The sequence below is a fragment of the Sturnira hondurensis genome, unplaced genomic scaffold, assembly GCF_014824575.4.
Source record: "Sturnira hondurensis isolate 20B ecotype Veracruz unplaced genomic scaffold, ASM1482457v3 Scaffold0011378, whole genome shotgun sequence".
Classification (NCBI taxonomy): Eukaryota; Metazoa; Chordata; class Mammalia; order Chiroptera; family Phyllostomidae; genus Sturnira; species Sturnira hondurensis.
In genome coordinates this window covers 9209213-9222161 of record NW_028084009.1, presented here as the reverse complement: position 1 = coordinate 9222161, position 12949 = coordinate 9209213, and the positions used below count along the sequence as shown (strand labels likewise).

At 62.9% G+C, this 12949-nt stretch overlaps 1 protein-coding gene across 1 annotated transcript in view; it reads right to left on the bottom strand.

The window, feature by feature from the left end:
• MYT1 (myelin transcription factor 1) overlaps positions 1–12949 on the bottom strand; it is a 50427-nt gene that overhangs the window by 20845 nt on the left and 16633 nt on the right. The window contains exons 4-9 of the mRNA XM_037060145.1: positions 6735–6789; positions 5908–5938; positions 3453–3515; positions 2603–2850; positions 928–1388; positions 252–654 (exon numbers count right to left, since the gene is read on the bottom strand). Of these exons, the coding sequence (XP_036916040.1) occupies positions 252–654; positions 928–1388; positions 2603–2850; positions 3453–3515; positions 5908–5938; positions 6735–6789 (1261 nt within the window). The remainder of the gene's footprint in view (positions 1–251; positions 655–927; positions 1389–2602; positions 2851–3452; positions 3516–5907; positions 5939–6734; positions 6790–12949) is intronic.

Sequence of the window (12949 nt, the reverse complement as noted above, 5' to 3'; positions counted from 1 at the left end):
AAAATGTGGCCAAGTGTCTCCACAAGCCAGGAGGTCCCCCGAGCTGTAGCTGACTCAAGTCCCGCCACAGCCTGGTCAGTCCCCATGTCTGTCTGTCCCACCACAACCCTGTGAGTCGCCAGGTGGCAGCCCAGCCACAAAGACCAAGACCTTGCTGCGTCATGTGCATCTTTGTCCCTGGTTGCGCCTATCCCACCCCAGCCCAAGGGCCCTCGGGGGTCTGCGGGTGTGCACACCTGTGCCAGCCCTACCTTTGCTGCTGTAAGTCTTGCGCGCTGAGTCCAGTGGCCTGGCTGCCTTCAGGGGCTCGCCCAGGCCCTGCTCCGAGGAACCGCACACAGCGCGCACCTGCTCTGCCTTCAGGGCGATGGCCTGCTCCAGGAGGCCCAGGTTGCCGCGAGTCATCATGTCGTACATCTCCGACTCGTCCGTGACTGCAGACTTCTGGGAGTGTGTGTCCTCGTCCTTGCTGTCCTCAGAGCGCAGCTCTGCCACCTCCGAGTCGTCGGGCCGGGGGCTGGGGAGCTTGGGGGCCTGCGGGGGGGCAGCCTCCCGACAGGGCCCATCTAGCATGGCCACCTCCTCGTCCTCCTCCTCATCCTCCTCATCGTCCTCTTCCTCGTCCTCATCTTCCTCCTCCTCCTCCTCCTCCTCCTCATGACCCAGGGGGCCTTTCTGCGGGCTGGGCTCCCCACTGGTCATACTCTCCAGGGCCTGGGGACTCAGCTGCTGGCAGCACTCGCTGGTAACCTCGATGACTTCCTCTGCATCCTCGGGCGGGATGAAGATGGCCCTTCCCCCTTCGTCACTGGTGGCATCTTCTTCGGCTTCCTCCTGGACCAGGTGCACCGTGCCAGGGCCCAGCTGGGCTCCCTGGCCCGAGCCCNGGGGGGCAGCCTCCCGACAGGGCCCATCTAGCATGGCCACCTCCTCGTCCTCCTCCTCGTCCTCCTCATCGTCCTCTTCCTCGTCCTCATCTTCCTCCTCCTCCTCCTCCTCCTCCTCCTCCTCATGACCCAGGGGGCCTTTCTGCGGGCTGGGCTCCCCACTGGTCATACCCTCCAGGGCCTGGGGACTCAGCTGCTGGCAGCACTCGCTGGTAACCTCGATGACTTCCTCTGCATCCTCGGGTGGGATGAAGATGGCCCTTCCCCCTTCGTCACTGGTGGCGTCTTCTTCGGCTTCCTCCTGGACCAGGTGCACCGTGCCAGGGCCCAGCTGGGCTCCCTGGCCCGAGCCCTCCCGAACCAGAGTCTCCCCGGCAACTTGGCCCAAGTTCAGGAGAGAAGTTGCGATGATTTCCTGGTAGCTGCCGTAGCTGCCTTTGGAGGGGCCCGTGGGGCTGCCGACGGGGTGGGGTCCAAAGTGGGGCTTAGTAGGGCTCCTTCCTGCACGAGATCAGAAAAGCCATGTTGGTGGGGGCACAGGGAGGGCGGGTGTCTGGGCCTCTGGTCCCCACCTCCTGCCACAGCCCAAAACACAGAAACAGGGCTCGGTGGGGTCCTGGCGTCACCCCCTCTGTCTGGACCGAGATCATGGGGAGTTCATTTGGGGGGCAGATGGGTCCCTGCATCTTTAAAGCCACTGTAGTACTTTCTCAAGTCACTTCTCAAAACGGAGCTCAACTATTAGAAATTGTTTCAGCCCTGGCTGGTGTGGCTCAGGGGATTAAACACTGGCCCGTGAACCAAAGGGTCGCAGGTTCGATTCCCAGTCAGGGCACATGTCCCAGTAGGGGGCGTGTGAGAGGCAACCACACATTGATGTTTCTTTCCCTCTCCTTTTCTCTCCCTTCCCCTCTCTAGAAATAAATAAATAAAATCTTTAAAAAATAAAAATAAAAGTTGTTTCAAAATAAAAAAGCACCGAACAAATGTATACTTTTTAAAGGACCTAAATTTAAAGGTGGTGATGGCCGTGACAAAGACTCACGGCACTCACAGCACGCTGAGCCTGTGCGGGACCATGGGGCTCAGGAGCACAGGGCACCCTGCAGCAGCGGCGGGGGGGTGGGGGGGGCGCGCGCTGGGCGGGGCAGTTGCGGCTGGCCCCAGACTCCCTGCTTTGTGGGGAAGCAGGCAAGCAAGGGATCCGGGAGGCCACGCCAGAGCCCCGGAGGGGGGCACAAATGGGCCTGCCAGGATCAGCTCCAAAACAGAATGAAGGCCCACCTCAGCCCTGCAGGGTCAGAAGACGCCGGAAGCTCAGTGGTGTTCAGGGTTGGGACCTCGGGCCTTCACACCCGCATTCCCAAGGGCTGGGTGCCCATAGGGAAGACGGTAGAAGCAGGGATCCACTTTGGCCCCTTGGTCTTGCCCGATGCCCAAAAGATGCCCACCCCACCCCAGGCAGCTCTTCCCAAGGGCCAGACACACAGCCATGTCCATGTGTCCGTTTCTCATGTGCACAGACACCATCCACCGCCTCCCGCAGACACCCCCAGCCCCCCCCCCCCCGCAGGAAGCCCGCCACTGTCAGGACAGGATATCACTTGTTCTCGGGGTGGGCTTCCTTGGCAGGGGGCCCTCCCGGCTCCGGGGCTGCGGCTCTCCAGGGACACACTGAGCACCCTTTATTCGGGGCGGGAAGAGCAACAAAGCACCTTCAGCTGGCTCGGGGTGATGAATCCCCTCCTGTCCCGGCGTCCCGGCCTCGTCCTCCTCCGGGGTTCCTTCCGATTCATCGGAAACAGAGGCCTCCTTCACCTCAGCGTCCTCGCTGCCGTCGCTGTCCACGCCATAGCCCTCATCCAGAGCCAGCTTCAGGGGGTGCGACTTCCGCTTGGACACCAGGTGCTGCGCCTCCGCACCCTCCAGCTTCCTCTTCTTGGCCAGAGGGCAGCTCTGCAAACTGGAGGGAGGGCCCGGCCACCGTCAGCCCCTCCCGGGCTCCTCCCGCCCTTCGCCCCTGCTCCTCAGGGCATCTCCTCGTCATCCCTCCACCAGCAGCCCTACACACACTGGCTTTCAGACTCGACTCAAGTTGTCCTGGTTGTGTTTTCAGTCGCACTTCTGGCTTCTCGCAGAAGACCCCTGAGTATGGGGACTGGCGCCCACCGCTCCGTTCCACGCCCACCCGGCAGGTCCTGGGGGCCCCCGGCCCATGCCTGTCCACCTGCAGGCTCTTCACACCCTCACCCACCCTCTGAACTGGGGGCAGGAGGGGGGCCCCTGAGGTCAAGTGCATCCCGGGATGATGCGGGTCAGCCCCGTGTGCCCCGGAACTGCTCCTGCACAGGCTCCTGCTACCTCATGGTAGCCCCAGGGCCCACACCACAGCCACACCCTTCGCCCTGAAGGCCCTCAGCCATGAGTTGAGGGGGGCACACTGCATCAATGTGCACACACAGAAGGTTCTAGATCCACAAAAGGCCCAGAGTGAGAGATGGGCTCCAACACCCAGCAGCCACCCTCCCTCCCAGGACCCGCGGTGAGGACCCAAGGCCTCCTTACCTCCGGTGCCTGGAGTATTTGCCTCGAATATGGCCCGCGCCCGTGCACCCCGGGGTGGGGCAGCTGGGGAGACAAGCAGAGCAGTCACTGGGGGGAGGGGCCCCACCCAGACCCTCCGCAGGTGTCTCCAAACCGGCTGTCAGCACGGCTGCCTGCAGTCAGCTGAGATTAACAAAAGGAGCACCCCCGCCCTCGCCATAAATAAGTGACCAGCTCTCGACAGCTCCATGAGTGTGTTCACTGTGAGGACCTGGGCGCATGAGCTGGGCCTTGCAGCAGGGCCTCCCTTGGAAGCTTCCTTTCCCCACAGCAGGGAACAGCCCCCTGGACACAGAGCCTCTGAGGCACCCTGGGACCCCTGTCTGAGGCTGGCCCAGGGCAAAGCACAGACGGCTGCTCCGTGCCATTGCCGTCTGCAGCGCTGAGGCCTAGGTCTCCGGGGCCCTCACCAGGGGAGCGGCGCCAGCCGGGAGGAAGGTGGGGAGGTCCTGGGAACAAGCCTGGTGTGGGAAGCCAGGAGAGCCAGTGACCCAGAGCTGCCATGAGGCCTCCGTGGGGGTGGGGCTGGGCCTCTCGCAGCACCCCCTCAACCCCAACCACCTCAGGGCTGGTGAGCAAACATGGACGGGGCAAGACCCCGGGGGTTCCTCACCCTTCACCAACCTGTCTCACCACAGGACCAAACTGGGGAGAGCTCCAGAAACTTCTGCTCACGGACGTGGACCACGCCACCCAGACCCCTTCCCCAGGAGCCAGCTCCCCAGGGCAGAGAGTGCCCGGGTGGGCGGAGGGGAGGGCGGGCGTATGCGGGTGGCCAGACACGTGCCCAGACCAAGGCCCACAAAGAGGCATCATCGCGGCATTTTATGGGGCAGCCAAGTGACGCCCGGTAGGATGGGCGGCCCAGGGAGGCCACCCAAAGGAGGGGAGCCTGAGCTCCTCCTGGGGAGGTGTCCCAGGCGCCCCTGCCCAAGGTGGGGAAACCTGGCTTTCCACGGGAGCAGTGCCCTGCGGTCTGAGCTCCTGCCTTGGACCAGACTCTCCCAGAGCCTGTGAAGGACAGAGTGTTCAGGACCATCGACAGAGACAGGCCCCAGGGACCCAGGCAATCGTACCACCCCGACCTCTGTCCAGACACCCAACTGATGGGTCGAGCCACCCAGTGCAGGCAGCGGTGGTCCCAGTGGGCCAGGAAGCCACCTCTGCTGGCCGGTCAGGGAGAAGAGGGACGGTGTGTGGAAGCAAAGCCCAGAGCTCAGCAGTGGCCTTTGGGAGAGCCACCTCCCGCTCAGGGGCCTCTGGGCTGATGTCAGCGTTAGTCCCATTGTTTTAATAAGAGCCGGAAGGGGAGGGGGAGGGAGAGAGACAGGCCCCTTTCCACCGGGGACTTCCTTTGCAGGCACAGAGCGGTGGCCGCTGTCCCCGGCCTGTCTGTTCCAGTCTATGCCCTCACTTGCTTCCCTCTCTCCAGAACTGGCTTTGAGACTTTCCACAAAAGCTCCTTGTTATGGGGATTTGAAGCTGAGGTCCCAATTAGTCGATTAATCACTGAGTTAATCAGGCAATTAGGTGACAGCTGCTGGGGAGGCCTGTGGGGCCCTGGCATGGCCCCCAGCACGTCACCTGCTCCGAAGCCCACCTCCGCCCACCCGTCCAGAAGAGGCCTGGCCTCCGGCCCAGCCCGTGAGCCTGTGTGCAGGGCCAACGAGGGCCCCCTGGGCAAGAGAAGGGACAGAGCCGCTCCCCACAGCAGCCCCTGGGGTGGCCTCGTGGACAGCCTAGTGCAGTCAGTGCCGGGCAGATCCCAGTGACCTGCCCAAGGGGCCTGAGCACAGGCAGCGCATTGTAGCAGCAGATGGGCCCAGACGAAGACACCAGGAGAGTGTCTGTCACCTCTCCTCCGCACGAAGGGAACACCCTCCAGACCCGTGCACTCTGGAGGCAGGAGGAGCTAAGGGCCCACTTAGCTCAGTGCTCTCCTGGTCACACCCCCACCCCCGCACTGTCCCCAGGCCATGGGCTCTGCTTGAGCTGGCGAAGGGACAGCAGGGGGGAGGTGACACACAGGGCCTGTGCTCACAATCCCTGTACTGGCACCAACACACAGAACGAAAGGCTCCAGACTGGGAACAGCCTGCTCCACCTCTGGCCAAACATGGCCTCAGACCGTCTAACACAGTGGCTTCCGTGACAACCCATGAAGATGGCCCTTTGTGGCTGGCCAGGGCCCCAGCGACAGCAGGTGCTCCTGGTGGCCAGGTGTGCCCATGCCCCTGCCCCTGCCCCTGCTGTGAGGTGGGATGTGCAGTGTGGCTGGGGCGGAGGCAGGTGGCGACAGCTGACAGGTGGCAAAGAGGGTGGGGCCTCATTAGGGAAAAGGGATCCCAGGGTGGGGTTGCTTGAGAGGGGGCCACAGACACGACCATGCTTGGTACTAGTGAGGAGTCCCTCTTACCTGAGGTCAGCTCCTGCGGGCTCCGAGGGTGCTGGTGAGAGAGAGGGGAGGAAACAGGTGGGGTCAGAGCAGAACAGGCACCATGGAGAGCAGAGTGCTGGCCGAGCCCTCGAACAAGAGCCCCACCTTCTCCTGACCCAGCCAGGCTCTTAGGTGAGCACACTGCCTGCTCCCAGCCAGGACCCTGTGGGACACAGAGGCCACCCAGACACAGGCCCACCGGGCCCACTGGGCCTTCCGAGCCAGGCCAGTATCTCCTCCCCTAACTACACAGACAAGCTGGTTTCTGGCAGGAAACCTGATCTAGCAGATAAAGCCGCACAGGAGGATGGCAGGTGGGCCCCACGGGGCCCCACTGGGCGGCCAGCACACTGAGGAGCTTGGGGCACACCCACTGCGGGTGCCCTGGCCAAGGGGGCGGCTCAGTCGTGGCAGGACCCCCATGCCTCCTCACCCCTGCCAGTCCAGCCCAGCCATCTCCCAGGCCCCACCAGCTCCCAGACAGACATCATGGGAGACAGAGGCTAGTGATAGAAGGCTGGCGGCTGTCACACCCAAACACCCCTGCCCTGGGGAGCGGGGTTTGTCTCCTCATCTCGGCACCGCAGCTTTGTCCAGGCCCAAGCCCCACAGCTGCCCTCAGGCGCCAGGAAGCTACCAAGGCCCTCAGAGGTGGAACATGCCAGGTGGGGGCACTGCTGGGCAGCTCTGTGCTCCTGAGGAGCGTGGGTGGGAACAGTGGCATCTACAGCTTTGGGACATGGACACCTGGGGCTCAGGCAGAGTCGTGCTGTGGACGGATGTGGGGGGCAGGCTGGGGGACGCACCTCGAAGGGACTTGGATCGCGTGCGAGCTCGCTTGTCCTCGTTCTCCAAGCTCATCTGCAGGGAGAAACGAGGGCCTGTCAACAAGGCTAGCAGGACGGCCTGCGGAGTCCCCACTCTCGATTTGCTGGGCAGGGCGCGTCTGTGACACAGGAGGACCAGAAGCCACTGGCAGGGCAGGGAAGGCCGGGACCTGGAGCAGCAGGCCAGCCTGGGGACCCCGTCCCCTGAGCCCGCTCCATGCCCCCAGGCTCACACCCCACCCCCCCTGCTCCCCAGCACCGGGGCAAGGCACCCACCACAGACTCTGGCCCCACCGACCCCAGAGCCCATGGGAGTTAATGTGAGCTTGCCCTATTAGGAATAGGTGGCTGGGACCCGAATGGGCCTCCAGGAAGCGTCCGGACATGGAACAGCTCCCAAGAGCCCAGGGAGAGGTGGTCTGAGCTGAGGGACCCTCCCCAATGTGGGCAAAGGCCCCGCCACCCCCCGGGGGCCCGGAGTGGGCGTCACCCACATCACTGCAAATACTCCCATAGCCGAGTTAACAGCGAAAAAGGTAACAGCTAAGACTCGTTCTAATGCTGCCTTTCTCAGCCCAGTCTGTCCCGGACGGTACCAGTTCGACAGCAATCCAGGTGAAATCACAAGGTAGGGCTTGTTCCAGGACAACCCAGGAAGCCCTGCCCGGGTCCTAGGCTCCCAGTACATCTGGATTTGACCAGCCACAGGCCACGGGCTCTCCTGGTGGGAGGCTGTGTCAGCGAGAGCCAGGCTGAGGCACCGACATAGGCCAACACATCACTGGACCCGCAGCCACACTCCAGGGGTCACTCCTCCCAGGACAGAGTGAGGGGTGCTCCCATTAGGGACCCCACCAGCAGTCCCTGCTCCTGATCCACTTTGGGGGTTCTGCCTGCACTGTCCCCCAAGGGAGCTGAGGGAGAGCCCCGAGGAGCTACAGGCCACCACACAGGACCCTGAACCTGTGTCACCCATGACACATCCGGGCAGGCAGGTGACAGCGAGAACAGAGGTAGGTGGTGGACAGAGGGCTCCCTGTGCTCCGAGTCTCCAAAGGAGCGAAGCCTGGGCCCAGCACCCTGCACCCCAGGAGGCCCCATGGTGAGGAAGAGGAGCAGGCAGCCCCACTGGCCGCAGGCCACTGCGAGGCGCCAGAGGGAAGAAGTGACCACCTAGGCGGCATGGAAGAAAGGACACCCCCCAGTCAGGGCCATGAAGCTTGCAGGGCAGGTCCCCACACCAGCAGCGCTACAGACGAGTCACGTGGTTGTTAACAGGGGAAAAACCAAAACCCGGGGTGACATCCAGGCAGCGGTTGGTCCGGACAAGGAGTCTCCATTCCCCCGTGGGCCTGTGGCTCCCCGAGAAAGCGAGAGAGGAGCAGCTGTCCGAGGGACTTCCTCACAGCCTCCAGCCTGCAAACATGCCGTCCGTCCATCCGCGGGGGCGCACGATGGTGCCGATGCAGCTGGTTGCGGGGCGCCGGCCTGCTCGCCACCGAAATGCAATCTGCAGCTCTTCTCTGGTCGGGGTTCCTGAGGAAACTGGCGCGTATCCCGCTAGGATCCAGCGCCCGGCGATCTGGGCTTCCTGCAGACTCCGTAGGCGCAGAGCCAAGGGCAGAGCGGGTGGCAGGGGCCACGCGCCTGCGCCCCCTGAGCCCTTCGCCGAGCCCCCTCCATTTGCACTTTCTCTGTGTCGGATGGTCATGAGCTGCCTGCGGTGCCTGCAGCTTTGGTTCTAGAAGGGAAACACTGCCCCGAGCAGGAGGAGAGGAGGGTGAGCTCTTTCATGTGCGAGTGAATCTCTCTGAGTCAAAGACTTGGGATGTCGTCCGCGAGGCAGATTCCAGAGCTGTTTCACGCCAGCATTTCTGGCTGCCCAGGGCCCTGGGCAAGGCTGTGATAAAACTCCAAGGCCCAGACACTGCGGGCCACTTCAGAGGCAGGCTCTCTGCTGTCCTCGGGCCCTGGACATCACTGCTTCGTGTTCCTGAGGGAGCTGCACCCCCCAAAAGGCAAAAAGACACACCCCCGTTTTCTATTCATTTATTGTTAAAAACCCTTCCCTTGTTCCAAGCACAGCTCCACAGAGTTCCCATTTTTCTGCAGCAAAACACTGAACAGCGTCCCTCCTCGAGGGTGACAAGACCCCCTTTTGCAGCCAAGCCACCCCGGCCCCGTCTTCCTCAGGGGCAGGAGCCCCTCAGGACATCCCTGTGCTCCCCAGCCCGACTCTGAGCCCTGGGAACTTGCCACAAGTCCTGTCTTCAATGGGGGAACGCAGACACAGCCCAGGCCTCCTGGCTCTCCGGTGGCCTTGTCTTGGTGCTGCCTCTAATGCAGGTCCCCCCCCCCCCCCGGGGCTGCCACTGCCACGCCCTTCCCCTCTGCGCTTGTTCGTCCAGAGAAACTGCGTCAGCTCTTTCTCCGTGTGGGGACGTGCTCTCAGGCGTGCCATGGAGACCGGCCCCTTTCACACCTGTCTGCATGCCGCCCTCGCCCACACCGGCTGCCCTGAGTTCACAGTCTCCTGTAAACGCCTAGATGTTAACAAACCCTGGCCCCAAACAGGCGCATGCGGTCAGCAGCCCCTGAACCTGGGGATCCGCCTGGATGCTGGGCTTCAGGAGAGAAGACGGCACTCAGACCCGGCCGGCGACACTGTGGACACGCAGGGGGCTCTGTGTGCGAGAGTCCGGTCAACGCGGCCCACAGGCTTCGCCCCCAAGTTCGGGGACTCTGGGTGGTCTCTGTAGAGTGCCCTTCCCTGCCTCTCTCTTGTTCCCTTGCTCACCCCCACCCCAGTCTCTCCCTCTCTTTGACACCTTTCTTTTTGGCTCTTCCCGAGCCTCCCCAGATGAGGAGTGACCCTGAAGCCCAGCCAACGCCGCATCCCTGTCCTTCCGCTAAGGCCTGGCCCTGGGAAGCCCCAGATGACCTGCCACCCTGGCCCTGTAGTGTGTCCCGGGTGGAGCAGCAGCACCACCCACAGCACCCGAGGGTCCCTCACTCCAGAGACAGGGAGTCAGGGGAGAGCTCAAGAGGAGCCTTGGTGGGGGGAGGACAGGCTCCACAGGTCAGTGAAAACCAGAGGCCGTCCAGGCCGCCTCCAGGCAGCAGTGCCTCTCAGTTCCACGCCTGGGCCTGTGGGCACTCCTTTCCTTCGAGGCTCCCAATCCCACCCAAAACAAACTCATTCGTTCCTGTTTCCGGGCTGCTGTGTCCTGCAGAGTGAGGGGCTGCGGCCTTGGTCACTGCTCAGCACACGTGACCTGAGGATGGACGGCTGGACAGACGAGCAGGGACAGCCAGGAACACCTCTGAGGGCCTGAGCTGGGCCCAGGGGGTGTTCACCCAGCCCTGGGCTGCAGGAGGAGACAGGTCAGTGGTTCGTTTTATTCAGAATCCGTCCAACAGCTTGCAGAGCTGGAGAGTGAGAAGGGACTCGGGATGACTTGTCCATGAAGAGTACCTGGAGGACAGGGTCTCTGGGGCTGATGAGAAGTACAGGGGGATCATTGCTGACCGCCAGGGGGCTGCAGGCCACCCTGCCCGAAGACGGGGGGGGGGGCTACAGTGGAAAGGACAGAGGGACACGAGAGGTGGCCGGGAACCGGCTGTCACTGCCCTAGGCTCCAAAGCACCCAACAGTGGCCCCTTTCTCCGAGGCAGGGTGACGGTCTGGATGCGCTCTGTCCTCTCACTGCCAAGCGAGGGGTGCGCCTGCTCGCAGGGGTGGACAGTGCTGTGGCTGACCCCGTCCCGAGCCCCACTTAGACCCTTGGGTTCCAGGAGGCTCCCTGACCCTCTCTCACGGATCCCTTCGACCATGCCCCCCACGGCACTGCCTCCCCACTTCCCTTTCTCTGAGCGTGCCTGTGCGGGTCGAGGTTTGTCGGCCCCAGAGCAGCCCCAGTTTCAGAGATGGGCAGGTGCTGCTGCCTCTGGAACCCCCAGCACACACCCGGCCTCTGTCCTCCTCCAATCTCAGAGGCCAACCCCCAGCCTGTACCACGGCACCCCCGGCAGCCATCACAGCACCCCAGTTCCCTGTGGTGACAGCCCTGTCCCCCCTCTAGGGTGTCCCACTGTGCACCTGATGCTCTCCTGAAGTCCCCCCTGTCGTTCGATTTCCTGGCAGCTGAAGAGGCCAGCCTCCCTCAGGGCAGCAGGAAGGACACCCATGGAGCATTAGTTAACACGTGTCTTGGGAAGGGTTCTCCTGATGCCTCTATGCAGGGACCACAGCTCACTGCAGCCCCCAGTTAAAAATCACAGCTACACAGGGAACCCTGGTAGAGCAGCCATGTCTGAGTCACTCTGTTTGATACGCCCCCTGCCCAGAGGCAGGAGTTGCAGCCCGTCCAGTGAGGCAGTGCCTCCCTCCCGCCCTGGTCAGGAGCCCCAGTCAGTGGCAGGAGGAAGGCATGGCTGAATCCCAACGGAGTATCTCTGGCCACCCACAGACTGGCCTGCAGCCTGGGGCCCCAGGGCTTCATTCCTCGAGGCCAAGAAGAGTTCTAAGGACTGACAATCAACACTGAGTCCCTTTCTCCTTAAGCAGAAGCACACACACACGCGGGCAAACACACAACCGCCAGTCCTTTCCAGGGGCCCCGCCCGCTGTCGGTGAGCTGTCCACAGACCTGGTGCTGAACCCAGAGGCTGGCGGGAGCCTCCCACACAGCCTGCTGCTCCGTGGCCACCCGGCCCTGAGCTCCACGCCTCACCCACCTCCTGTCTGCGGCCGGTCCTGACACTGCCCCCGCCCCTCTGCTGTCCAGAGACCGACCCTTTCACGCACATCCCCCATCAGAACAGGAGCCAGGGCCCTTCCTGCCCCGCCCAGCGGGAAACTGGGTCCTGTTAAACAGGCCGCTGCTGTTCCGGCGTGGTGCACGGGCTGGTCTGTGGCGGGTCCCACCCCCAGCTCCTCACGCCAGAGCCGTGGGGACCGCCATCTTCCAGCCTCCGGAGCTCTGGGCCTCGGGTCAGGTCCAGGCAGGCCTCCTTCTGAGGTAGATGCTGTGCTTTTCACAAGCCGAAGGTTCCCGGCGATCCCGCGACAGGCAAGCGGCCGGCACTGTTTCTCCTGCGGCGTTTTTCTCACTCCACATCCCCACGTCACAAACATTTCTCAAAACATATCAGGCTCTTTCATCCTTATTGTATATGCTGTGATGGTCTGTGATCAGTGATCTTTGACGTTGCTATTCTGATTGTTCTGGGGCGACCTGCTCTCCACGCAGGCCTGGCCCCGCGATACCTCTGAGGCTGCCAGTGACGTCTGTGGTCCTGACCTCTGCTCCGCTGAGGGGTGGGTCGGTGAGGCCGGAGAGGCGCGCACCCGGGTGCAGGAGTGAGAGGGAAACAAAAACTCAGGGACCGAGATTAAACCACAGTTTAATGTGATGCTTTAAAACATCAACATTACTACAAAAAATCCATGAGAAACCAAGTGGCAAACGTCCACCTAAAGGTGGGACTGCAGTCACTGACATCTCCTTTTGCCGGGACGCTCCGGACGGCCCTGTGGAACACCAACCGGGCAGAGGTGCCTTGACAGGCCCACCGCCCACCCTCCCACTCGAGCCAGTCGCCCAATTCTAAAGAAAGATGCTGGGCTGGGCCAGCACGGCAGAGCGCCCTGGGATGGCACCACGACCTAGAACTTCACAGCCCTTCCAGCCCGTCGTCCACACCTCGGCTGTCACCCCTGGGGGGCCAGGCCTGAGGGAAAGGGCATCAGAGTCCGAGCTCCAGGAAGAAGGCCCACTAAGCCTGTGTCTCTGAGGGCTGCCCGGCCCCGGGCCCAGCTCCACCCAGAGCATGTCCTGGGAAGCTCTAGGTCAGGAGGCTTGGCGGGGCTGCCGGTGCACGCTGGGCCCCAGGACAGGGTCCCCCACCACCAGTGAGTTTTAACGCCAGCACAACCCATCTGCTGCCACCTGGAAAGACTGAAGTGAGCGAGGCGAACACACCTCACGAGTTTGCAGGGATTCTCAGCCTGCAGTCACAGAGGGGAAAGGAGGCCTGCTTCCAACGCCAAGGGGCCACGGAGCGGGGACTTAGCCAATGAGGGGAGGGGCTGTCCTGTGGCAGGTTTGCGCCCAGCCAGTCACTTTTCTTCCTTCAGACCTAAAGGGACCAGATCGCTGATGGCCTTTGCCCTCACCTGTCCTTCACCTACT